The 27651-nt window shown below is 44.6% G+C and overlaps 1 protein-coding gene across 15 annotated transcripts in view; it reads left to right on the top strand.

The window, feature by feature from the left end:
* The first annotated feature begins 1881 nt into the window (after window positions 1-1881).
* The window catches only part of clasp2 (cytoplasmic linker associated protein 2), a 101451-nt gene continuing 75681 nt past the window's right edge, over window positions 1882-27651 (top strand). For all 15 annotated transcript variants that reach the window (XM_088928802.1, XM_088928801.1, XM_088928797.1 and 12 more), the window contains exons 1-6: window positions 1882-2767; window positions 13247-13325; window positions 19681-19784; window positions 21137-21228; window positions 22297-22372; window positions 24109-24206. In XM_088928802.1, coding sequence (XP_088784928.1) covers window positions 2570-2767; window positions 13247-13325; window positions 19681-19784; window positions 21137-21228; window positions 22297-22372; window positions 24109-24206 — 647 coding nt within the window. In that variant the 5' untranslated portion in view covers window positions 1882-2569. The remainder of the gene's footprint in view (window positions 2768-13246; window positions 13326-19680; window positions 19785-21136; window positions 21229-22296; window positions 22373-24108; window positions 24207-27651) is intronic.

The raw sequence follows: 27651 nt of genomic DNA, 5'->3' as shown, positions 1-27651 counted from the left end.
GGGGTCTCTGCTCTCCGAAGTGCTCAGAGGACCTTTGATCACAGAAGACTGCAGTCCCTCAGGAACACAGCGGAGCTGGGTAGCACTGGGATTCACTGCAGCGCAAAGCCGTTAACCACAACCGGGAGTTACAACAGATGCAGGCTTGGAGCGTCACCCATTTTTATTCAGTTTGTTCTTATTTCTATTGGTTTAACAACATGCGACTGGTATCCTATACGAACTACCTTGTGATTTAGCAGTGTTTAATTCCCATGGATCAGAGCTTCAAAAACTCTTCACAGCAACACAGCAAACTAGAAATGAGCGGCCAGCACAGGGGGCTGCAGCAGCTAATCTACCACATTTGCCAATCAAATGTGATCGACTCATTGTCAGGTGTTCCTTCCCACATTTCCATAAGGAGGACATGCTACTTTTTGTACTTCACAACACAGATCTTTCAGTATTAACTCCTAGCTTAGTACAAAATGCAGAACATTTCAGAACGTCAGAAGACCGATGGAGAATTGTGCTCCTGCATTAATAAGTTAAAGTGTTGGTATAGTTGGGCACTGCAATGACTAAAAGCTTTTTCACACCGGTTTAAGGGTGTCAAAACAATAACCACCCAGCCTTCACAAACTCATGCCTGAAGTTCTGAACGCATTTGATTGACAAAAGCTACAAGATCAATCTAGCCTTTAACAGAGACAGAAAGGTCAGAAGATAACAACTAGCCTGAATTACAATCGTGTTCCCTCTGCAAATTTTTAAAATACATAAAGCAGCTATATCACCCTGCAACTCACAAGTGGCAGCCCACTGGAGCTCAGCAGGTGTGAGCCTGGCCAGTACCTGGATGGGAGACCTCCTGGGAAAGCTAAGGCTGCTGCTGGGAGAGGTGTTAGTGGGGTCAGTAGGGGGGCGCTCACCCTGCGGTCCGTGTGGGTCCTACTGCCCCAGTATAGTGACTTGGACGTTATACCTTAAAAAAGACGCCGTCCTTCGGATGAGGTATAAAATCAGGCTCCTGTCACTATACACCTCAGCTCCTGCGTCTATTAATTATAACCGTGCCCTTTAAATCGATTGCACTTTGCCTCTCGAACCAATGCGCTTTCACAAATCCCGAGTGAAGACGCCGTGGTCCCGCCCCTCAGCCAATGCGCTTTCACAAATCACGAGTGAAGACTCCGTAGTCCCGCCCCTCAGCCAATGCGCTTTCACAAATCACGAGTGAAGACTCCGTAGTCCCGCCCCTCAGCCAATGCGCTTTCACAAATCACGAGTGAAGACGCCGTAGTCCCGCCCCTCAGCCACTGCGCTTCCGGGTGTTCGAGCCAATAGCGACGGGGGGTGACGCAGCTTGAACGAGCCCACAGTCTGATTGGTCAAAGGCTGGATCCCCGTCTCCTGACTTCGGCGGAAAGGCTGATATTTGCCTGGGTTCACAATTGGTCGAGTGGGGGGAAGAGGTAAATTTCGAAAAAACAAAAACCCCAGAACCGCACAGTAGTTATTCAGAAAAGATTGGCTTTTCGAATGAATCGCCAAAAGACGTTTCTTTAACGAAAGGCTTACTGCCACATTTCCAAAACAGTCGTGTCCCTGGCTGATCTTTATTTTTTTTTCTTTCCTCCTGCCAGGCCAGAGCCCTGACCGTTCATTCGAACCAGTTAAGCGGACAAGAAGAGAAATCGGCCACTTGCAGACACGAACCCAGTCTAAACCAAAAAAGCGCCCCGGGGTGCCTCCTCCCGGGCGGTTGAGCAGCGCGAAAAGCCAACCCCCCCCCCCCCCCCCCGGGCTCTGGAATAACGGTCAGGCGGAGCGGCGGGCAGCTGTGCGCAGCGCAAGGACCCCTCTGGGCCTACCTCTCTTTTCAGTGGGCCGCAGCCTGCGGGTCTCCAGTCCGAGCCGAGAGACGGGGGAGGCCGGGACCGCCCGCCTGCCTGCACGCTGAGGGGGTGTTGTTTTGGGATTGGGAGTAAGCGAGAGCCGAGGGGGGTGAGGAGGAGTCCCGGAGCGGGAGGAGGAGGACGGAACAAAGGAGACCGCGATCGGGAGACCCGAATGAGAAACGTCGCCTGTAGAGAACGGCCGTCTCCAGTGGCGATTTAAACCGGATGAAAATAGTGAAGTGGGGGCGCCGGGCCTGTGGTGGGAAGCGGAGCGGCGTCTCCGCCGTCGGTCGAGGGTTGTGAGCCTTAAAGGAGACCTGAAGAGCAAGAGCAGCAGCAGCAGCAGCAGGGAGAGATCGAGGGGAAACCTAGGGGTGCGTTTCCAGTTACTCCTCACACGTAACCTGGTCGGCGCGCCGTGCTGTTCATGCGGGCTGGATTTTATTTTCGGCTTTGGCGTTGGGCTAGGCACACACACACACACAAAAGGGAAGTTATCATCTGGGGACGGCAAGGACTCCTCTCGCAAGTTGGGACGCCACTCTCCCCGAAGTTTTCTAAGCTGTCGGGAGACGGAAATAAGCGGGGGTTCATGCGAGTCCGTGCGACGCTGTGGCGTGAGGACTTAAAAGGAAAAGCGAACTTCTTCAGTCTGTGGGACACGTCGCGCCACAACAACAACAACAATGGAGGAAAATGACAACATGGACTATTTTTACCAGCAAGTGTTGCAGAAGGACGTGACCCGGCGGCTGCAGGTTGGCCAAGAGCTGATCGACTACCTCAGCGATCCGCACCGGTCGGCGGATGTGGAGCAGGAGAAGGCTCGCCTGGATAAAACTATCGACGAGTTAACGGGGTGGGTTAACTCCAGTAATTACAAGGTAAGGGTTAATGTGACGCTGGCTGGGGAGTGTGTGGGGACCCAGCATTTCTTATCCCCACAGGGGGAGCCTGGTGGATGGAAGAAAGGACGTGTTTATATTTTGTTGAGAAAATGTTATGTTTTGCGGGCGCTGATCAGTCCTTTCCCTGAGTGGTACATCAGAGGACGTTTCCATCAGTCTGTTATTGTTGGGGAGTGGTAGTGAGGGGTGGGGGGGGGGGGAACGAAGGAAGTTTAAAGACCCGCTTTGCTCATTTTGAGTAGTAGGAGGCCTTATTCTGGTGTGAAAGATGGGGTCTTTGTGCAGAAAATGACCTCTAATAGCATGTCATTGTTATGTCAAATGCAACCCAACACCGAATATTGACAGGCTGCCTAGCATCGCATTGTCGTCAGTCGTCCTGGGCACCATCTCCCCCGTCTATCCCAAACTTGAAGCCATCCCCCACCTGTCAGTTCTGTCGGTCCGATTCACCTACAGGTGGGTGAGGTGAGGGTTGGGTAATTCTGTCATGATAGGACTTAACCTCGGTCTTGGTAGAAGTATTTTTGTAAATGGGGTGAAAAGGTTCAGCTTGCCCTGCATGATGCCCTGTTTGGCCCGGTAGTTTAGTTCATGCCTTTGAATACGTGGTTGAGTGTGGACGCCGAAAACGGAATTGAAATTTGATCCAGTGTGTTAAATGTGTTTCAAATCTAGATTGCATCAAAGAGCTTTCTTGTTGTACGCCTTTGGGTCTTTGTCAGGAAACCTATCTGGAAAAAAGAACCTGTCAGTTTTTGGTTGAAGTGGTCTGAACTAAAAAAACACAGGAGGTTTGGGCTCCCATTTCGCCACTTTTTGTCAAACATCTTCTCCTGAAGGAGAAGCCAGCTCATTGTTGTAGGAAAAGGCCATCTCGGCAGACAGTGCCTGCCCCCACTGCATCTGCTGCAACAGCAGGAGCAGCACAGCTCAGGTGTGTGCATGAGAGGAAAACAGCAGGGCAGGAATCAAGCTGAATTTCTCACAGCTAATCGTACGTGGAGGAAACCTCCCTGTTGGAGATGTGAAGTTGTGACTGTAGTTCATCTCCAGGCAGCAAACCGGTCGGTATGCATGAGGAGTGCTTGGGATGAGGGCTTGGTAACAATGCAAATCAGATCATGCACCTTTCCATAATGTGCAGGGAGTGAAATCGTAGTGGTGTTTGGAAATGATAGAGATGGAAATGGCCTGACAGATTTATTTTTTTTTAAGTGAATGAAGCTCCCAGACATTTTTATTGATTCGTACTAGGTATTGTTTAAAGACAGGTTCTTATTAAGCGGTTGTGCTCTGGAAAGAGGAGGAGTACAACTTAATCCGTGACCCCCTTACGATGCGAAAGCAGCTTCTCCTAATTACGGATCGTATAGGCCGAAGAGCCCCCTTCCGACTACCCCAGATTCCTGCCGGTCCAGAACATCTCTGCTGCTTGAGTCCGTCCCATGATGCTTCAGGAGCCTCGAGGAGGCCATGATTCTGCACTTACTGAATTAGCCCTGAAGCTCAAGTAGCTCAGTAAGTTGCAGAATGGATGACAGCTCTCTGAGGAACACAGGAGGGTTCACAGCAGGTCTCTACATTATCTTTGTGGACTAAGCCTTTGTCGCATTGCCTGAGTCATGTACAGTAGGTTAGCTGTTCGGAGCAGAAGGGAGAATGAGACTGCAAAAGCGCTGCACCTGTGCCTCAGTTTGAGGTGGCAGCGCTCACTGTAGGTTTATTATGAAAGTGTGGGTTCATAATAGACAAGTGGCATTTTATTTACCTACTCAGTTGCTGTGACATGGGCGGTGCTACAGGCCATGTGTTTAGCTTAATCAAAGACTTTTAAAAACATTTGCTGGCATTTTGTGATCTGAATTCTTGCTGGAGTACAAGACCCTCAGGAGAACTATTTAAATTGATTTTGAGTTCCACTCGGTAGTCTTCAGGCTACTGCAAAAGGTTCCTGCTGGCTTTTTCCCCGGCCTTTTCAGTGTTGCATTGTTGTTATTCGAGGGTCTAAAGTTAGGGTTGAAAACCGTTTTCTTGTTATAAGGGGAACTGCAGTACCAGTTTTTCAAACCGGTTATAAATCCATTGACGTCATTGCAAAATTGTACAAATTCGGAATTAAGCACAAAATCGACAAAGAGCCCAAAGGCGAGAGCAATATTTCTGTTGGATTAAAAGAGATGTATTCACAAGCCTGCTTGTTTACAATGCGATAGGGCCAGTTCACACCACCACAAGTTTTGTTGCCTCCTTCTGAATCACAGAATCCGGCACTGCGCAGACCTGGAAATTTTGGCTATTTTGTGATGAAAAATTGGAGGTTTTGCACGTTACTGTGTAGATTTTCCTTTCATCGTGGTTTGAAATTCACTCGTCAAAGCCGATTCTTTCTAACCCCGGAATAAAAATAGCGTTGCTAAAATAATGGAAAATAACGGGAGAAGAGATCCCTTACTAATAACCTGAATTACAGCGGGTAAATTACATTTGTGTGCTGCAGTGGAGGATGGGATACTGACACGAGCGTGTGGCACGTCAGGCTCGGAGTGAAAGTGCCCCTTTAGCTCATGTCTGTGTGCTGTTTTAATGATTGCTGGTAAGCAAGTGCACGGTTTCAGCCCTTTCTACAGTAACCGGGAAGGAGAAATTTAACCCTCTCTAAGGATGGAAACAGCCATGTTCTGATTGCTCTGCAGCGCTATAATGAACAGGACTCTGATAAAATACTGTCAACTCTGAACCTGAATCTAAATCAAAATCTTGTTCTGGCAGCCCTAAGGCTTTATAACTAATCAAAACAGAATCTGTCCTTCAGAAGACATGTGATGGAGAGTTTAGGATATTGCAGGAGGAGGTGTTGATATGAGCTCTGGTATCAAGTCCCAGTTCTCCTTCTAAAAGGACCTTTTTATTCAACTGAGAGCAGATCTCCCTTTTAAACATGCCGCAAAAACAACTGTTAACTACGTTGTTAATGGATTCTGGGCGTTGTGATGGGCATAGTTTCTCTTAAATGATGTGAAGGGTTCTGATGAAAAGAAAACATTTGCTAAGAAACATGGTATGTTATGTGTTTGATTGGTCATAGCTTTCTAAGGGTTTCATGCTTTGTCCTGACACTCACCAGGTACCTCTGACCCCCTCCTGATTCAGACAGGGCCGCAAAGGAAAGGAAAGGAAGAGGTCTAGTCTGTCTTTTTTTTCGAAGACTTTCCGAAAAAGATGTTTGGGTTATTATCTATGGAAATATCAGAAAAAAATAGGCATAGTAACAGAAAAGCTGCTCAGAGCTGCCAATTGCAGAATTGCAACTTCTCCAAATTAGCTCAGTCTTTTTTGAGCTCAGGGCACCCGATAATAGTGTCCAAGATGATCTTCAGTTGTATAAGTATTTCTATAAATAACCATTTTATTCGCAACTGTTGGTTTTCTCCCAATGCTGCCAGTATTTTGTAAATAAGCTCTAATTTGTTAGCCCATTGTGCCTTTGACTTATGTAATATTTGCTCGCAGTTTTGTTGACGTAATACTTTAGTATCTCTGTGTCTGCAGGGTAACTGTTCTGGACTGGAGAAAGTCTGGCGGGCATGAAGTGGGTCAATGTCAGTCCAGTGTGTTAAAGCATAGGAAGTTATCGTGCTGTAGGGGGCAGCCAGTTCTCTGAGGTCACTTCCTGTGCAGCTAGCGCTCTCCACAGCAAAAACACCGACTTCCTGTGTCCTTAATAGACCCAGCAGGGCCCCGAATAGATGCACAACCCCTCTTCCAGCCCAGAGCTTTGAGCTGGCCTGCCTCTATTCTCCTTTTTTGTTTCAGTTCCTGCTATGAGGTTTTTCATTGTTGATACAAGAGAAAGAAAGATACAGTATTTTAAAAAAAAACATGGAAACATGGGTAGGTCTCAAATTACATGCTCATTTTTGGTTTAAGTTGCCGTTTCTTAATTTAGGACTCGTGACCTCTCATTGTAACAGGAAATGCACACTGCACCTGCCCTGTTGTGCCCCGGGTTCAATAGAGTCGCCTGGGTGACGCACAACACTGACACAAAGACCGCTCAGGTGTTCTTCCACCTGCCGTTCATCTCCCGTCATCTCACTGTTCAGACACACTTCTGGTTTAATCTCTTAAGACAGCATTTTAATTCTAACAAAAAAGTAAAGCCCTAAAAGACAGTGAGGTGGTGTGAAGCAATCTTTAAATTGGGTTTCACAGAATTCATTATTCTTAACAGAACACAACGTTTTTGAAGGCTTTCATCATGTCGTGCGCCAGGTTTCACACTCGTGGACAGTGTGATCGCTGGACGTTGAAGACGCCTTTAAATGTAACTGGATGAGCATGAATGCAGTGCAGGCACTCTATTAAAGATTTCCTACTATTAAGGCTCCATTATTCTTTTGTGTTAAAGGTGGAAAGAAGAGCAGAGGAATTCTTTAATGTGAATACGTTTGACGACGAGCCCGCCCGAAATGTTCAAAAACCTGGCACTTGGACTGGACATTTTATAAATACAACACATGAAATAAACAATTCACGATCAACTAAAGCCTTATATAAGAAACTATATGGTCAGATTTTATAATGGCGTTGAAAAGACTCACTGAAAGTAAAAGGATTGAATATATTTGCACAGCGCAGACGTGTCTGTGTACACACCGACAGTCTGTCCTTCTCCTTTTATGTGAAATTAACATTGTTTAAAAATAGCTTTTAGTATACCACTATAAACATCATTAAGCGTGTTTAATTATTTTTATTTGGGTGTGCAAAAACTCTGGTTGGACACGGAGCCTGGAATTCATTCCTCTCTGTTTACACTCATTGTTATGCGGATGTAGTTTCTAATTTATGCGTTTTTGAATTATGCATCAGTTTTCAGGAATGCATCCCCTCTGAATAAACTGAGACCTACCTGTGTCTTTTTACTATTTTATGGCCGCACCTGCAATGTCTATCTTTTCCTTCATGGTGTGTGACATTAAGCAGGTTACTCTGCAAATCAAGCACCTTGTTTTTTAAAGCTCTGCAGAACGTAAATACAGATGCCCTTTACTATTGTTAATCTGGAGAAACCATATGCCTGCAATTAATGTAGAGACAAATTAAGTGTGCTGTGCACTCCAGGTTGTTTTAAAAAAAACCCTTTGACTTCCTTGAACTAATGTATGGTGTGACCCCGACTGCTGGCCGTCCAACAGAATGCCAAACGTGTGAAGGTGAATTCTGCTCTCCTCCATGTTACACGTGCTCAAGGGCCTGGAAACGGGCACAGCGCAGTGGAGTCTATAAATATTAAATGTCGCTTTTATCAAGTCTTTTAATCTTTTAGTAGAGTGCAACATGCCTTAATTTAACTCCTTGCATTGCCAGGTCCAGTACGTATTCCTCTTTGTTCCAGAGGGGTTTGGAGACTGTGTGTGTGTGTGGGGGGGGGGGGGGGGGAGGGGTTATTCCAGTGCTCCGATTCCCAATCAGTCAGGAATATGTCATTAGGTCTGTAGCCACTGAAGCAGTTCGTACCGAAACCCATGACCTTATTCATTAGGTGCGAGTTTGGATACCAGAGAGTAGAGTAGAGGAGTTTACTGCCATATGTACATATGGCGGTGGCTCCTTCAGTAGGGTGTCTGAACGGGAAAGGCAAAGTTCGCCGAAGGACTGGCAAAGCAGCGTTCTGTCAAGGGAAATGTAAAAATGTTGTTTCGATTTCCCTGCACTAAGACAGGTGCGTCGTAATGTGAAAATGGGAGCAGGCAATATTTGACATCAGGTTTGTTGTTTTTTTTTGGACTAGAATGAAGGCGGGTTCTGTACGAGCCAAAGGCCAGCCTTTCTGTCCACTCACTCCCACGCCAGCAGATGGTAATCCTTCTCTTGGGCTAATATCCCTCTGGAGATCTGCCACTGCTCGGCGGCACATCGGTGACATCAGCATTCAAACACCATATCCATACAGGGCGTTAGCTAAGCATCGCTGGGACTATGTGCACAGTTTCACATGGGAGAGCTAGGACTACTCGCACTAACGCTGTGCAGTGGGTGGTTTTTCAAAGTGGTATGATTTGAAATCTCTAAGGTCTTAATCTATATTTTCATCCTCTCTGAGCCTTACACGCTGTCTTGTAATCCTTCAGTATTTGTAGCTGGTATAACCAATGGTTTGATTGACTGGTGTGTAGGCTATGCTGGTACTGTATTGTGGTTTTGGAGATGCTCCTGAGGAACACTGGAAAAGATGTTTTCAGTTGTCCTTTCTGTTGCTGTGGGGAAAAAAATCTAAGATTTCGTAGCCTTGATATATTATGAAAGTTTTTTTCCCCCCATCAGATTTGTCGAATAGATTCTGAGTGGAAAATGAGCAGTGAAGCTACCTGTCAAAACTGTTTCTTGGTCAGATAGGCACATAGAAAAGCCATTTTCTGTGTGACCTACACCATAGGTACACAGTGCAGTTTAATGCTAAAACATTAAGGTAGATTTTTTTTTTAACCAGCGGCCATAAAAGGTTTTATTTCCTTTCTGAACTCCCCCTGTTGTTAATGTGTAACCGCACACCCACAATAGAGTCCTCTAAAACTGAGGAGTAGGTCTGGAAGCAGTTGCCCATCTGTTTAAAGTCCATCACTACTTAATCGAAGGCACTTTCACTTGTGCTCTCCTGGGCTAAGCGCATAGTCTTCTGGGGGGAAAAGGCTTGTGAACTTTGTGAACAAAAAACTTTTGCTTTTTTGTTGGACAAACCGTGAGTTTACAAGATATTCTTTGCACAGCAGTCGCCCGCTGTATGAGCAGCCATTGAATGAATTTCATTTTTTATGATGTCGTTTTACAAATGTTAACCTTACGAGCAGATTTTCACGGAGAATTTGTTTATAATTTGAGGAATGGGTGTAATTGGAATAGTCGCTTTCGTACTGACTGCTGCCTGATATTTGCATAGCAAAGCCTGGTCTTTGAAGAGTGTTTTTAAGCCACCCTTAAAACTTTAAAATGGATTAAATATTTCTTTTCAAACGCCCCGTTGAACAATATAGCTTGGCTGTCTGCATCCGTTCGCTTTCTTCCTCTGCATTTTGCTGCCTGAAGAGAAGCCATTTTTGAACATTTGAAATGATTAAACGGAGCAGGGTCCAGTTAACAGGAAGGAGTCCAGTGAACTGCAAGCACAGGCGTAAAATCCTAGGATCTGGCATTGTTGCTGAATGGGTCGGGTTTAAAGGGACGACTGAAACGACAGGTTAGAAAACAAAGCTGCAGTGGGAATTCATAACTTAGCATTCAAGACTGGGCAAATGCCAGGCAGAAGAACACAGAGTGCGAGGTTTGACATGCAGCTGCAGCAGGAACAAACTAGAGATGTACAATGGGAAACGCTGAGCTTGAAGGAGCTGACGAGGAGACGCTGGTTTATGAGCACACACCTTTTCATCTTCTTAGACCACATTGTAGAACAATTAAAGAGCACACATCTTTGACTGTATAATTAAAAGTGTAGAATGTAAATAAAGGCATTGCTCAGTGCACAACTTAGTCTCTCCTCAATGGACAGATTACCCAGCAGCAAGAATGTTCCTGTGCTCAAGCTCGGTGTCCTCCCCTGTCAAGCTAAGAGCTTTATCTTCTTGAACTGAGAAGACTCCTGATGGAAGTTGTGATATCCTCAGATACTAACAGTCCATCCAGTGAGCTTCCAGATCAACAGTGAAACAGGAGTGAGTAAAAGGCACTTTGCACAAGGAGTTGTGGGAGTTGGAAACTGCTACAAGTCAGTACTGTGTTGAAAGAAGCCAGATTGCTGGATGAGATACTTCATTTGCAAACATCTTCTTAAAGTCTTTCCAATAAGTGTATTGCTGATCCATTTGGATTTCCAGATAAAAATAACCGGTTGATGGAATTTTTTGGAATTGTGCATTATGTATTGTGCCATTGCCAATAGATGTGAGTATCTCACAGCTCTTGTTACACAGTGCCGAGCATAAAAACAGAAGGAAGTTTTAAAGGAATAAGATGGGCAATCTAAACAAATACTCCAGTTTAAGAACTAGGTTGTTTAACATTTATTAGCAGGCTTCCAGCTCTGCAGTCCAGAACAGTCAGTGTTGAGATTATTACTGCAGAAAAGATAAGATATTCAGGGCTTTGCTTCTTGGGCTCAGTAGCATGTTAACCTTCTCAATAAAGAGCTTTTAGACAACCAGTGTGAATGCTCTTCATGATATGAAAATAATGAACCACCCCCACCCTCCTCTTTTTCGTCTTTTAATATCTTTCCATATAGCCCCTCCCAGAGCTATTAAATGCAGGAAAAATGCAAAGCAGTGGGACACTGAATTCTCCTTCCTTAATGGGAAATGATCCGATGGGTTATTGCTCTGGTAATGACCCAACAGACAGCTTTTTTAAAAATTTACCTTTCTGTTTGTCGCTGCTGCTGCTGCAATGAGGCAGCATACAAGCCACATAGATCTGAAGGGTTCCTGGCATTATGTATGGGAAACGGCAGCACCGCAAATAGGGAATTTGTATAATGCAGTATAAGTGTGCAATCTCTGCTGATCCTTAATTTTAATTTGATTTCCTTTCTACTACCATTTCTTGGTGTATTTTATTTTTGTGAAGGAAATTGGCCTTCATATGTTTTCTGGGGGGGGGGGAGGGAAGATTAATTAGCACCTAGCCATTGTTTGTTTAGGTTTCTTGGCTTCGGCGAGCGCTGCCCTGACAGATGCTGGAAGTGGAAATGTAAAAATGTCATTGTAGGTGTGCCGGTGAGTCCTGGCCTTCCTCGGGACACGGGTGTTACATTGTTGGCGTCGGCTCCGTCGAAAAGCTTGCTGAATTCATGGGTCAGTGAGCTACTAGCACAGCAACCAAGCCAATAGGTTTGGCCTCTTTCTGTGTAGTGTGCATGTTGGTTCTTCTCCAGATGTGTCGGCACAGAGCTCCATTGGAGTCTCGTCAGGGGCCAAGACAGTACTGCTTTCGGCTCTAGCAGAAGAGTACTCTGAACTGTGGCGGTCACAGGTTGGAAGAAGAAAATCGGGTTTGAGCTGTAACGCTTTTACATTGCAGTACGTTTGCTCAAATGCTAGTTCAGTGTGTAGCTGCTGTAATTTGTTTTGAATGTTTGAAAAGAGATCTTGACTTGATCTTGGCAAGCGAGTTGCAATTTTGCCTTAAGATCCTGCTACTCGGTAACTGGAAACTGAATATAAATGTTTCTTCCAACAACAAGGTAATGCATTTGCTAAATAAAAGCACAGCCTTTTCTTTGGCCAGTGGTGTCCTGGTCAAACCCCAGTTTACAAGGATTCTTTCAGTCCCATTAAAGCATCCAGTTTTAATTTGTTCCAAACCTGCGGTACAGTAATTGATATTTAAACTTTTGGGTCATTAGTTCTGGGGAAGGATATGCAGACATTTTTAAAAATGTATCCAAAAAGAAAGTCTGTGCTTGTCAGATTTTATAGCTCACCAGAAATGTAAAGTACAGTAATTAAAACCAGGTTTGCGCTACTGTCGGACTAGGGAGCTCTGCTTGTTGGATCTTGTATGGACAGAATGCCGATTGGTTGTATTTGGGAAGTTGCAATGCCTCTAGTGTAAGTTGTGCTTATACCGCTTTATTCGTTTTTGCAAAACAAAGATCTGAATGAACAGAGCTTTACAGAATGAAAATTGCGCCATAAAGGTGATGTTTGAAATTCCTAATTGATGTTTTTCTCATATCTGCTCTATAATGGAATTACTACTGTTGCACAGTTCCTATGGAGCGCACTCCCTTCTCGCACATCTGTCTGTTTGAGCAGTTTGACAAGCTGACTGCTTCACTTGGCCTTACAGGAGAGTTGACTCTGATTGGAGGAGCAGTGCTTTTCGTGGTGATGTCACTGCCGGCATGCAGGTGTGCACAGACTCGGCGAAGTCACTATTTTTAGCCAGTTGTTTAGCACCAGTGCTGTCTTCAATAGCTTGAGCTGTTTGGTAACCCGGTGGTAACCTTTTAATTGAATTTTTCCCGAAAAATAAATTCAATTTTAACCTCTCTGTTTTTTTTTTTTCTGATGGCGGTGTGTGTGAAGTCTTGGCTTATGGCTCTGCCTATGAGGACCTGCTGCTGGGGTCCAGTCACACGTGGTTTGTGCTGTTACCCAGCTTTGAACCTGTACTCTCAGGGCTCTGTAGGACAAGTTCATTCACTGATCGAGGCCTAGCACTGTGTTTTCTTGGCACAGTGTTACCAGCATCACCTAGGATGGGTCTGTAGTTTTAGCATCCTATCCACATGTAATTAAAGGCTAAACTGATTTTACTTGAAAGTCTGTTTCCAGCCTACGAGCCATGATGATGTGGACATTGGTTTCTAACATTAGAACTGTAAAGGAAATGGTCTGCTTTATTCAGTATTGTTTTAACCTTTTTTGCACTTATTTTCTCCTTCTTTTCCAGGTGGCGTTGATGGGTATAGATATCGTTAGTGCATTCGTAGATCGGCTCTCAGAACGCTTTAAAGGGTACATAGGAACTGGTAAGTCCACTCTTCATCTTCCTAAAACCAGTTAATCTACAGAGCCAAGATGTGCTGGCTGTGGTGGTTGGGTTCAGTTGTTCTGGGTTTTCTTTGAGAGCGTTTAAATAGCCCTTGTAAGAAGGTTGTGAGCAAGATGCTTCTTGCGGTTTCAGTTTTTCAAGGTTTTTAATTTATTTGAATTTGGTGTGCCAGCAGGAGATGCTGTTAACACATCCTTTGCTGCTAGCACATTATCATTGCCATAGGTGGTCTGGTTATGGTCTGTTCTGCTTATTTCTGATCTGCCCTCTTGCTCTGCCCCTTGCGAGCCAGGTGCTGTTTTCAGCCTTCTCTGTGCCTCTTCTGCTCCAGTCTTGATGGGGGAGGGGATGATGGCTATTTGGAACAAGAGCCAGGGGCTGGTGATACTCGTGTGTTCCTGAGAACACTTCAACAGCATGTAACACCTGCGTTCTGAGGATTTCAGCAGTTGCATGGTTGAAGGACATTTCCTTGGATTGGTCATTCTTCTAAGGCCTTTTTAAAGCGGTCGTATAGGGGGGAGATCTGGTGACTTGCTAGCTATACTAAGTGGATATTCTCAGCACTGGAGTCTCTCACTTTATGCTGCTCCCCACACCCACAGTAGTACGAGTTGTGCAGGAGGCTTGATGTGATAGATGGATTTTTTTTTTTTTTGCTGGTGCACTTTAGTTTTCTAATAGAACCTGGAAAAAAAAAGAAACAGAATTGGTTCATACAGTTACAGCAGTCTCACGGTCATTAGTTTAGCAATCGGCCGAAATGTGGCGGGCAGGGGCGGAGATTTGAGCTGCCTACCCTGGAGGGAGATGCACGATGCTCGAACGACTGAGCCGCCTGGTCCCGTCTCATCGGCACTCCGGTGTGTGGGAGCAGCCCCAGCTGAGAAGAGGACATGTGGCCTGTTGTGCGCATTTGGTGCTCTTACTGCAATCCCATAGCCAGTGCTGCTGTGAGGAACCCTGAGCAAACGGAGAGCCTGCAGACTCTGCACAGACAAGTGAGAGCTGAGCCCAGGATGCCGGATCTGTGATTCTCTAGTGTTTATGAATTATTCAATATCTGCCTTTTACAGTGGTGTACTATAAGTGTTTTACTAATAATAAAATTATTCCGTACATTTATATAGCGCTTTTCTGGACACCTCACTCAAAGCTCTTTACAGGTAATGGGGATCCCCTCCACCACCACCAGTGTGCAGCCCCACCTGGATGATGTGACAGCAGCCATAGTGCGCCAGTACACTCCCCACACACCAGCTCTCAGTGGGGGAGAAGAGCAGAGTGATGAAGCCAATTGACAGAAAGGGATTTTTTTAGAAGGCTATGATCAGAGAGTCAGGACCTTGGTTTTACTTCTCATCCAAAGGTGGGGCATTAGGACCCACACAGACTGCAGGGTGAGCGCCCCCTGCTGGCCCCACGAACACCTCTTCCAGCAGCAACCTTAACTTTCCCCGGAGGTCTCCCATCCAGGGACTGACCAGGCTCACACCTGCTGGGCTTCAGTGGGCTGCCAGCTGTGAGCTGCAGGGAGACCTAGCTGCTGGCCAGTTATCCTGTTGTCCTGACAGTTTGCACCACATGAAACAATGATCGACAGCTCCGCAATGCTACGTTTATATTTCAGGGTTAGAAAGAATCAGCATTGATGAGTGCATTTCAAACCACAGTGAAAGTTAAATCAATACAGTAACGCGCGACAGCGTGGCTACTATCCCGTACTTTCACAAGGTTCACGATTTTGACCTTAATTTGGAATTTCTCAAACAGTTTGGCGCCATCAATTGATTTATTTTGTTGCCGAGATTCAGTAACTGGTCTGAGAAATTGGAACTGCCGTTTTGCTTTAATTCTTCCATCTGCCTCATGAGAGGAAGGTTGCAGAGATCTCGATCAATATTATTGCCCTTCTGCCCTGCCCTGCAGACCAGTGTGATGGATAAGCAGAAGGTGAAGTGAACAAGCAAGGCTATAATTAGCTTCTTTGTTGCTCGTCCTGCATCTGTCAGCTAGATCCCCTGCTCGGTCTGACTGGGTGTGCCCACGGAAGTGCTGTGGGTCGTCATCGACACCCGACCGCAGCAGAAAGACGAGAAGATCTCATGTCCTCCCCCCTTCTGCGCAGAGTTGAACACACTTGCAGGATGTGGAAAACTACTGACTGCTCTTGGGTCTGATGTGGTGTGCGTGCTGCAATCACAGTCATGTACTCTTTTTCTTAAGGCTTTTGAACGTCACATTCGATCATTTGATTAAAGACTTGGGGGTTCTTCAGCTTTCTTTATCATCTTGTGCATGTCAGTGCAGAAGCCTGTGCTGATCTCTGAAGTGACCACTTGAGATGAGACAGGTGTTGTCTCTGGAAAGAGTGTTGAGCTCAGATGCATGTGCATTGCAGAATGGCAAAAAAAAAAGGCTTCCCAATTCTCACCGTTTGGATTAATTCAGAGTGACGCCATTCATTTAGACAGCGGCATTAAGCTAGGGCCTACATCCCCAAGTTTCCCATCTCTCCTGAATTATCTGTCTCTGTTCACAAAATGTGCTTTGCATTATAGCCACACAGCGGAATGTCCTGTAAGTCCCCGCGATTCTTAGAATGGCCATTAATGTGCACATGTTCTGTCACACACGGGCCTGTGAGCTTTGCCTTTATTCTTTACTAGCCTGTGCTGAATGTTGCACCCATACTGCCGTTATAATACCTCCTATAATACAGCTGGGCCACATCGCGGCAGCTTCATTCCACTCGACCCCACTCCAGCGGTTCTCTGATTCATTGGCTTCATGAAGGCATGTGATTGACTGATTCTAACACAATTAACACAGTTCTAACCTTTTCTGAAAAGGGAAATGTGCTGTTTTCTGACATGAGTGTTGTCTTGCCTGATTTTGTTTCTTTCGCGAGCTTTTCGAGGCTTGTTTGGTTTTCCAGACTGGAGTTGCGCTGACCTCGACGTGAGACGGGACATTTTGGTTTAGGACATGAAAGATAGTTTGAAGACCGTGGGGGTGAAATCCGCTGTTGTATCCCCGTTATCCAGGTCTTATCCATATCCCGATAAGGCTTCCCTCTTAAGCTCCTTACTGGAATGTTGGGAAGCAGTTATACAAAAAGGCTGTCTCATTGAGGTTTATACTTGAACGCAACTTCCAAGTATAGTAGTACTTGTTGCGATTCTTATTTATGGCACAGTTTGTGACTTAAGTTAATTGGAGTGAATAGAAAATGTAAGGGTTATAAACATTTCAGATTTTTACAAATTTTATTCAGTAACTTTATTACAGCAAGTGTACACTAGGATTGTACACAAGGATGTCCACTAGGTGTCACTACACAATAAGATTTCTTGGAGGCATTTAAATCATTTTGATTATCTTAATATGGAGAGTTGCACCTTCCTGGGTATATAACCAGTAAAATGGGGTCTTTACTGAATCCGCCAGGAGCCGGTATTAATAATACTGTTGTGTGGACACATGGGTTGCTATTGTGTGTAGTTACTCTGGAACAACAACAAAATGTAGAACTGAAAGTCTTGAAATGCTGTAGGGAAGTTTTAGGAGCATTAGCTATATATAGGTTTATTCCGTGCTGAAAAAAAGAAGAGAGAATGCACAACGTTTCGGCCGTGGCCTTCTTCAGCCTTCTTAGCTATATATACAGTGGTGTGAAAAAGTGTTTGCCCCCTTCCTAATTTCTTATTTTTTTGCATGTTTGTCACACTGAAATGTTTCAGATCATCAAACAAATTGAAGTATTAGACAAAGATAACACAAGTAAACACAAAATGTAGTTTTTAAATGAAGGTTTTTATTATTAAGGGGAAAAAAAAATCCAAACCTACATGGCCCTGTGTGAAAAAGTGATTGCCCCCCCCCCCCCCCGTTAAAACATAAATCAACTGTGGTTTATAACATCTTTGGAAAGCTGAGTTCAATTTCTCTAGCCACACCCAGGCCTGATTACTGCCACACCTGTTCTCAATCAAGAAATCACTTAAATAGGACCTGCCTGACAAAGTGAAGTAGACCAAAAGATCCTCAAAAGCTAGACATCATGCTGCGATCCAAAGAAATTCAGGAACAAATGAGAAACAGAGTAATTGAGATTTATCAGTCTGGAAAAGGTTATAAAGCCATTTCTAAAGCTTTGGGACTCCAGCGAACCACAGTGAGAGCCATTATCCACAAATGGCGAAAACATGGAACAGTGGTGAACCTTCCCAGGAGTGGCCGGCTGACCAAAATTACCCCAAGAGCGCAGCGACGACTCATCCAAGAGGTCACAAAAAACCCCACAACAACATCCAAAGAACTGCAGGCTTCACTTGCCTCAGTTAAGGTCAGTGTTCATGACTCCACCATAAGAAAGAGACTGGGCAAAAATGGCCTGCATGGCAGAGTTCCAAGACAAAAACCACTGCTGAGCAAAAAGAACATAAAGGCTCGTCTCAGTTTTGCCAGAAAACATCTTGATGATCCCCAAGACTTTTGGGAAAATACTCTGTGGACTGACGAGACAAAAGTTGAACTTTTTGGAAGGTGTGTCCCATTACATCTGGCGTAAAAGTAACACAGCATTTCAGAAAAGGAACATCATACCAACAGTAAAATATGGTGGTGGTAGTGTGATGGTCTGGGGCTGTTTTGCTGCTTCAGGACCTGGAAGACTTGCTGTGGTAAATGGAACCATGAATTCTTCTGTCTACCAAAAAATCCTGAAGAAGAATGTCCGGCCATCTGTTCGTGACCTCAAGCTGAAGCGCACTTGGGTTCTGCAGCAGGACAATGATCCAAAACACACCAGCAAGTCCACCTCTGAATGGCTTAAGAAAAACAAAATGAAGACTTTGGAGTGGCCTAGTCAAAGTCTTGACCTGAATCCGATTGAGATGTTGTGGCATGACCTTAAAAAAGCGGTTAAGGCTCGAAAACCCTCCAATGTGGCTGAATTACAACAATTCTGCAAAGATGAGTGGGCCAAAATTCCTCCACAGTGCTGTAAAAGACTCATTGCCAGTTATCACAAACGATTGATTGCAGTTGTTGCTGCTGAGGGTGGCCCAACAAGTTATTAGGTTTAGGGGGCAATCACTTTTTCACCCAGGGCCATGTAGGTTTGGATTTTTTTTTTACCTTAATAATAAAAACCTTCATTTAAAAACTGCATTTTGTGTTTACTTGTGTTATCTTTGTCTAATATTTCAATTTGTCTGATGATCTGAAACATTTCAGTGTGACAAACATGCAAAAAAATAAGAAATCAGGAAGGGGGCAAACACTTTTTCACACCACTGTAGTTCTGTTTCTGGAAACTGAGATGACAATTTTCAGTTTTCAAAGCTGTCTAGTAAACAGCCAGATCACTCTTATGCGTACTCATTAGAACGACCTTGAAACTTAGGAGTGACCTACAGTAGTGTTGCATTTCATTATAGTGTTTTCTTTCTGTCAGGAGCTGCCATCGTGAAGGCAGACTGAGTGAGTGAACTTGTGACTCACGGGATGTTTGTTTTGACCTGGAAAATTCCATTTCAAGGGCTATTTTTAGCCACCCGGTCTTAGTTTTTGCATGAAATCTCGCTTTGAATTCCTGAGGTAGAAGATCAGTGTGGTTTTTTTTTTGTCTTTTCCTGCATACCTCCAATGTTTAACTCACTGGAGCTCCGATTCCCTATTCGCCTTGCCCCCTCACCCCACTGTGTTTACAGGGCTTAAAGACAGATTTCATGTGGTCTTGGCTTTCTCATGAAACCACATGCCTGTCAGGGAAGAGGTGATGTTCTTCCTACTGAACCCCGAGAGCCGGGCCAGGATTCCAGGGCACAGGCACATGTGCAGTGCATGTCGGAGAGCAGGTTGTGCCGAAAGCTGGATGTTTAAGAGGGATACAAATCGCTCATCACATAATCCCACCGGTGTGAGCATCTGTCCTCGAGCATGGCCTTCCGTATAAGGATTAATAAAATGTGTGTGTCATTGTTTGCCTTCAGTCTCCTATGGAGAAGCCAAAGTACCTTGAGGAACTTAATTGATTCCAAATCGCCCACTATTAGTGACCTTTAGTGGCTGAAGGTGTACTTTTCGAGTAAAACTGGGGCTTGCCATAATTCACCCCAGTGTACTTGTGGCCGAGCGTGCTGCTCCTTTCAGACTGGCTGCCCTGTTCCTGCCTGCAGGTGACTACGCGTGAATCGAGAGTGGGCGTTATCGTGGAGTGCTTTGGAACTGGAAGTGAAATAAACGTGCCCCCAGATTAATACAGCACAATGCCAAATTTCTGGAAGGGGCTTTCATTTTCATTTGATTTTTTTTTTCCCTTCTAGTTGTCCCTGCCCTGATTGACAGACTAGGCGATTCCAAAGACCAAGTTCGAGAGCAATCTCAGAACCTCATCCTCAAGCTGATGGACCAGGCTGCCCCGGTCATGGTAAGTGCACTGGGCTCTCTGCGAGCTGCGCCGGGTTTGCCTCTGGCCGGGCACAGTTGAAATTACGTGAACAAAACACACACCCGGTTTTGTCCAGCTAGTAAATTGTGGAGGGGTGTTTGGCAAGAAGCAAACTGAAGGTGGTTAGCCTCTTTTGGTGTCTTTCTGTTATTTCTTGGAGCAGGTAACTATTCATGGACATGTGCACATTTTAGGCTTTGACGTGAATCCTTTTAGTTACCATTTCAGTTATGTCATCTAGTTTTAAAATCACGTTTACATGTGATTGAGACACCCTGTGTGCTGTGTAAATGATTGGAGCTCCCCCTGTTGGAGACATATCACTTCACAGTCACAGTGGGTCAACTTGTAACGCCCTTCAGGGATAAATTATAACCAGGTGAAGAATATGCTGATTTTCTGTAAATCCTGGCAAAAGTTTTAATGTATTTAATTTGCACACTCATTGCATATGTATATATACACAAAAGAAATGCAGTCGTGTGTGCATATATGCGTAAGAAAGTTTAAAACTTCCTTTAAATCAAACCTAATGAATTTAAATGAGGTTACAAAAATGGGCGAGAGAAGAATTCAAATGTGAACAAGATGCACATCATGGTAAGTTATCAAAAGGGGAATGTCAAGCCCTGTCCAAATAAGAAATGGCAGAAAATCGGCGCCACATACGAGCCCTGAACACGAAAAAACTGGTTTGCGTTGGAGACAAAAGTCTGGTCGCGCTCTGGACAGGCTGCTGTGGTGTTCTCCTCCACTCTTCCTCTGCAGCTGCTCAAGGCCGGCTGGTCCCACTTCTCCTGCCGATCATCCATTGGCAGTGTGCTCCCACTGGCGTTGCGCTTGGGTCAGGAGAAGAATCTGGCCACGAGGACCGTTTTCTGGCGTTGTCGTTGTAATCCTATGCGCTGGTGTCTTGCATTGTCCTGCTGGAAGAGTGGCACTTTGAGGTTGACGTGCAGAAGCATCGCGTTGCCGAGCAGTGAGGTTGCCTTCGGTCTGGGCAGGAGGGGTTCTTGGTCTCTGTATTACTTCACTTCCACTGTCCCCCCCCCAGTTGACTTGACCAGCTCAGCGGTGACCACTGTGGTCACCATGATGTCTCCAGCCACCCTTCTTCCGTCAGGTCTGTCAGGAGCTTCTGGCATTCCTCCGTGAATAAACCACTCCACCCTGCTCTCTCTGCCCCCACCCCCGGCTGAGGGATCTCAGACGGTGGAGGTTGTCTTGTCTCATCATCAGACTCAAAAGTTGCAAAGGAGGAACTTGAGAAAAACGGACCGGTGCTGATATTGGTACAGCTGGTTGACGCGACTGTTTTTTTTCCCCAACAGTACGTTTGGGAAAGACTGCTCCCTGGCTTTAAACACAAGAACTTCCGGTGTCGAGAAGCAATGTGCCTCTGTCTCATTGCAACTTTAAACACGTGAGTACATGGAAGTTTCAAACTGTTAGTTTGCTTCTGCTACAGTGATATCAATGTTCATCGAAGACTATAAATCTAACGCGTGTGTGTGCCTGGAGTGTATTTTTAAAGAGGACAAGTAAAACAGGAGTTGCAGTTTACATCATGTGTAGTCCTTTGCATTCAGTTGAGAAAAGCACACCTTTGTGTGAGACCCGTTCTGCACAATACAATGGTGTTAGTGGCTCACATTTAGAATTACTGTGCTGTTTCTTCAAGTGATTGGAGAAATACGTTCATTTAAAGCAGAAAAAAATTGACACCATATAGTAGGTTGACCGTATTGAGTGTTTCTTTGGGATTTCAAAAGTCTCATACAGGTGGGACTATAATAATAATAATTCATGTTGTAGTTATTATTGTTATGTTTTTCCTGTGGTTGTTTTTGATTGCCTTTGGTTAGATTGAATTATTCGTAATGTGATGTACGAGCGAATAAGTACAGTTTGTACAGCAGAAATGTTCCAGTGTGATCTGCATGCCGAGTTAACAAGTAGATATTATTTGTCTGCAAAACCGTCTTGAAATCGAGAGCAACATTTCTATGAGATTTAAAGAGGTGTATTTGCTTATTTCCAGTGCGATACGGCAGCTTCATGTCACCAGAATCTGAATCTGAGAACATGACACTGTGCACACCTGGAAATTGTCTATTTTGTGATGTAAATTGGAGGTTTTACAAGTTACTGTGTGCATTTTACTTTTCTTTCATCGATGCCGATTCTTTCTAACCCCAAAATATAAAAATATAGCGTTGCGGTTCCTCTTTAACACTAAAAACATTCACAAGCTTGCCGAGCAAAGGTTAGATGTCGGCGCCTCTGAGTGAGCAACTCCCTGAACCCAGTGAGTCTGGAGCCACCTTCTCCTGGTGATGCCAGGCCAGTTCGTAGTTCGGATGTTTTGAGCAACGGAGGCGTGTCCTCCGTGTGCTGTAGCGTTCGCCGAACCCGGACTCATCGCGTGCGGTGGTCCCTTCCCCACGTGTCTGGGTGCTGTGTCCCATCTCCATTTTTCTGTCACTCCCAGGTGTGGGGCCCAGCCTTTAACCCTCAGCAAAATCGTCCCGTTCCTGTGCACGCTGGCCGAGGACTCGAACGCTCAGGTGAGACCAGTATCCTTCACTTCACCCTTGACCTCCTCAACGGGTCAGACACTTCAGTAACGGGGTTTTGTCATGACAGCTCGGGGAAACTGGAGCTTTGGGGCTCGCCAGCACACCTGGCACTCCATGCAGGCGTTGACCACATTAATCCACTCATTAATGAAAGTGCACAGACCCCAGTCCACGTCGCAGAAACAGGTGTGCAGGAGTGTGGGTCGTTCTCACAGTGATCCTCCTTGCTGTGACGGTGGGCTGCTCCTGCCAAGAGCTCTTGAGCTATCCTGATTTTCACCCACAGGGTCTCAGCCTCATCTGCACTATTGAAAATACTTGTAAACTGTCGGATCTGTTTAATTTAGAAGCTGCACCTTCGATGGCTTCAAGTCCAGAGATAGCCGTCCTGTATTTTGACATGGATCACCTGCCACTCATAAAAGCCTAAGAATAAAATAGTTGTTTCAACTATCTGTAAAAGGCATAAAGGTAGTTGGTAATACCCCTGCAGGGGGTTCTCTGTGCTTGTGTATAATTATCATCTCCCCTCAATGACTGCTGCCCACACAGCAGTGTCAGCAAAAGAGCCGGTATGACTCATTTTGATACATAACCCAGAATTAGTGTGAGACTCCCTTGGTCTTGCTCAAATTAAATATCCCCTTATCCTCCTCTGACTGCTATGTTGTTAAAAGATGTACTGCAGGTTAAAGTCCGGAGATGAAAAGTGTCCCTTGAATAAAGCAGGCACGGTCATGAATGTCAAAATCTGTAACATTGCAGGTGAGCCAAGCAGGGCTCTGCAGCGAGATTAATTCGTAAGGGCTGTTATTATGAGCCGGTATGTGGACAGCACTGGCAGGAATGCGACGTCTCCCACTTTGCTAAAACCGCAGTAACCTTGTCACGTAAAACTCGGCTCTTTTACAATCTAATATTTGGCAATTGCATAGCACTAAGTATAAACACATTTTTCTTTTTTCAAAGTGATTTGTCAGGTTAAGTGGAAAAATAGGCTCGTTGAAGTTCCCCGACTAGAACGCAGCACGTTATAAAGTTGCTGAATGAATGTTAAAAGGCAGATGCAGGGGTTCCAGCAGCTCTTTATAATGCCTTTCTGCCTGCTGCATTGGAGAGACTCCCCCCCCCAGACTTGACGTAATTTGAATATTCACAAAGTGCTTGCACTGTTTCACTTCAGTTATTAATGATTAGTGCCAAGCCACAAGTCGCTTACTGTGGGCAGAGCTGGGTAAACCTCATAAGACGCTTTTCTCAATTAAACTGTCCTTCAGCTGGAGATGTTTAGAATTACAAATGACCAAACGATTACAAAGAGAAATGGTATAAAAGCAGTGAACTGCAAAAGCTGAGGAACTTTTACTGTCAGTTCCTTTACCTCTTAGGAAAAGTTTTGGTTAGTTAGGTTATAGCCATAATGAAGGCCTACATTCCTGTACTTTATTCTTCATTATATTTTGTAAAAAAATCAGCACTTCGCCCTTTTTTACTTTCATTTATGGAAGCTGTAATCTTCTTGTACAATACACCCACTGGAAACGTGATGTGGACTTGTGAATCGGCTGTAGGATGAGGAGTCGGGCAGTGGTAGGCATCTTTTAAATTGTTCTAAACGCTTCAGAGGTCCAGAAAATCTGGGGGGGGGGGGGGGTTTATTCTTTGCCTTTAAAGGGAAATGAGTTGAATACGTCAAGGCTTCTCTGTGATCTCTCTGTTTCTAGGTTAGAGAGACTGCAATAGCGGCAGTCGTGGATGTGTATCGCCATGTGGGCGAGAAAGTGAGAGCCGACCTCAGCAAGAGAGGCCTCCCAGCTGCACGGTACGTTCCTGTAGTATTCTTGAACTGTCACGGCCCGGGCACTGCTCTTAAACCAGGCCGCCTCCGTCTCTGAAATCTTTAAACTTGTGCTCACAAGGGCCTGTTTGCTCTGAATCCGGAGTAACATAAAAGTTGCTTGGCACTCAACACCTCCAACTTAATTGGATCTGTGTACTCTTGTAGGCTCGCATGCTGTGCTGTGAACTATAAAAGCATCCTTTCCACTTAAAATCAAACCTTTAAAATTCCTCTTCCAGATAAAAAATGGGAACGGTTCATTTTTTCCCCCCAGTTTTCATGTTGATCACGACTGCCGTACTTGTCTGCTTCACGCATTAATGCTTGTAGAGCATATAACCTCAATGTCTTTGCATGCCAGTCACTGTCAGCAGTTCCACACGAGGGGTATCAGAAGGTATTTCAGTCTTCGGATGTGTTTATCTAAACAAAGTATGCTGATCTTGGATTTTGATTTGAATGTTTTGGGTGACTTTGTGCTTCATTGATCATTTGCAATTGACCGTGATGCATCAGATAATCTCGTCAGTACAAGGGGTGATAGAATTTTTGCTGGGGTTGATATTCAAGAGGTTAAATCAAGTAAGAACACAAAAAGGAGCAAATACGCAGTTGAATCAAACTGCATCCTCTTGCCATCGTTATCTTGGAGCAATTGCTGTTGTTTGGCAGTGGAGCCAAGTCTTACGCAGTGAATCAAGGTTTTATGGATGTGTCTGCTGAGCACGTCTGGTATTTGGGAAATTGAAACCGTTTCACTTGTGCAAGGTGCTTCATTTGACGCTTCTTGGCCCAATTATATTTTGCAAAGCTTTTGCAAGAACAGATGGAAAATTCATGATTTTATCTGTGTTCAGGTCGGAGAGACATTTTTTCGTAGTTTGACAAGTTGTTGAAATGAATAATTGCACTTGCAGTGCATTGCAAAAGGATTCAGACCCTTGCACAGTTTTCACACGTCCTGGCTTTTAAAGCTTGCAGTAATGACACTTTGACGTAGCAATTTATATTTTTTATATGCACGGTCTACTCGACACATTCAGATAAAAAACAACAGTAGTAAACGGGTATTTTAGAAAGTACAACATGCCCCAGATGTTCCAGTCCACACAGCTATAATGAGTACATTGATGCACTGGAGGTATAACTGTGCATGTGGATGTTACTTCAGTATAGCACTAAATCAATAAATTGCTAAGGTATTTTAAAGGGGGACTGCAGTCCCGCAGGGTATTGTGAAAAGCTTTCTCGGAATATTCTGCAGTGAACAGAAGCCTGAAAGGTCTTTGACTAGAATGGTGCTTTTCCATTCCAAGAGCATTTTGAGTCAAAGGCGTTTCTTCCGTCAAAACCTTTGACCTTGATGAAGCTAGGGTTTTATTTCTTACTGCACTCCCCGTTTCTTCCAGGTAATACAGCTGTTTTTACGCACTTAGTGTGTGTGTTTATTGTGGAATACCGCTTATTCTGCATGTCCCTGGAGAACACTCTCTTTAGAGAAATACTGTACATCAGTGGTTTCTTACTAAACCTTCAACGTTGCCGATATGTTTATAACTCTCTTTTACTCCTAGAAAGCTCTGTGTAGTGCCGTGATGGCAAACTACAAATATACTGACCAGGTGAGAGCCCTGGTCTTTAAGGTATTCGAGTGGTTTGCATTACAACACTTCAGATGTGTCATGGGGACGACCCCCGAGCTGGAGTGTTCCCTCAGACCACTTAATAATTGAGGCAGGTGCATACTGGGGCATACAGCATTACAGATCTGACATTTCCCCTTACTACTAGTACAGGCAATAGAGAACATCCACTATCCCTAAACATTCGTACGTGTAGGTGGTCAGAATGATTGCTGTACAGTAGTTCATGCTGACATCTCCAGAATTATAATAGACGTTGCCGAAACTGGAGTCTATCACCAGTCCCTGAAAACAAAGCCACTACAGAGCGGCGGGGGAACAAAAGATTCATACAAGCCAAAACTGCTTCTCTGCGCTATTTAGGAGAAGCCGTAAGCGCTTTTATGTTTTAAGCACTGCTCTGTATTGAAATTCCCGTCTTTACTATAGGCTTTCGTTGCTGTCTTATTTGAAATTAAAAAACAAAATCCAGCAGCAGCCCAGGGTGGGTGCCCTAGTAAAGAGAAAAGACTGCTCAGGATGACGTTATGCGTTTCGAAAATCAGGAGCGTTATTGCATATGATTTCCTTCAGTGATGTCAATATTGACCCATACAGGCAAACCCTTTTATCACCACATCTCTCCGGGTGGTTTAGTCGTCTCGCAAACTGTTTGAAAGGTGGAGAGGATAGCAGCCCCTTATATACAGTAACAGATGGAAAAGAAAAGCAGCCCCCTTATATAACAACCAAAAAAAAAAATCCTTTTGAACTGGGGACGTGTTTTATGATTAAAATTCTTTTCTGTTTTTGGAAACGAGAAATTGTTTGAAATTAAAAAACAACATCAGTAGCGTTATTGCATATGATTTCCTTCAGTGATGTTAATATTGACCCATACAGGTAAACCCTTTTATCACCACATCTCTAAGGGTGGTTTAGTCGTCTCGCAAACTGTTTGAAAGGTGGAGAAGAGAAGCAGCCCCCTTATACGACAACCAAAACATACAAAGACTTCTGAACTGGCGGCGTGTTTTATGATTTAAAATGCTTTTCTGTTTTTGGCAACGAAAACAGAAAAAGCATTTTAATCATAAAACACGCCGCCAGTTCAAAAGTCTTTTTTTTTTGTTTGTTTTGGTTGTCGTATAAGGGGGCTGCTTCTCTTCTCCACCTTTCAAACAGTTTGCGAGACGACTAAACCACCCGGAGAGATGTGGTGATAAAATGGATTACCTGTATGGGTCAATATTAACACAGTGGACTGTGTCGTGACCGGTGCGAGAAGAGCGCGCTCCTTCTCACTCGTGTTCTTGTCGCGTCGAAGAAATCGGAGCGCCCCTCTTCCTCCTTATTGGAAGCATCTCGTTTTCTGTTTAATGTCCAATAATAAAACAAGGGCTAAAACAGTCGGGAGAGTTCATATTTCCCTTCGCTTGTGGGGGTTTCCGTTTTCTTTGGGAATTGCCAGTCGCAGTGGGAAAATTTCCTTTTAGAATTTTATGCTTTTTTTTTTTTAAACTCGGTTTTACTGTGACCGCACAACACGGAGAAAGGCGAGGGAAACGGTCGTGGTAATAGTTCAGATTTGCCGCTGGGTGTTATACACCGGTTACTTCCGTGTGCATGGCAGCGCACCATGAAGCCCTCACGAATAAAAGTAGATCGGATGCAGAAAACCTCCAGAGGCTCTTCCTTCGCTGTCGTGTTTACGAAAGTGAAGATTGCGTTGTTAAATGAATAGATTGAGGAAAAGTGGCATTTTCTTTTCCGTGCTTCTGTAGTTTAAAAGAAACGACCCCACC

This window comes from Atractosteus spatula, chromosome 12 (assembly GCF_055471065.1).
Source record: "Atractosteus spatula isolate fAtrSpa1 chromosome 12, fAtrSpa1.hap1, whole genome shotgun sequence".
Taxonomy (NCBI): Eukaryota; Metazoa; Chordata; class Actinopteri; order Semionotiformes; family Lepisosteidae; genus Atractosteus; species Atractosteus spatula.
The sequence above is the reverse complement of the archived record's forward strand: the minus strand, read 5'-3'. Positions and strand labels throughout refer to the sequence as shown.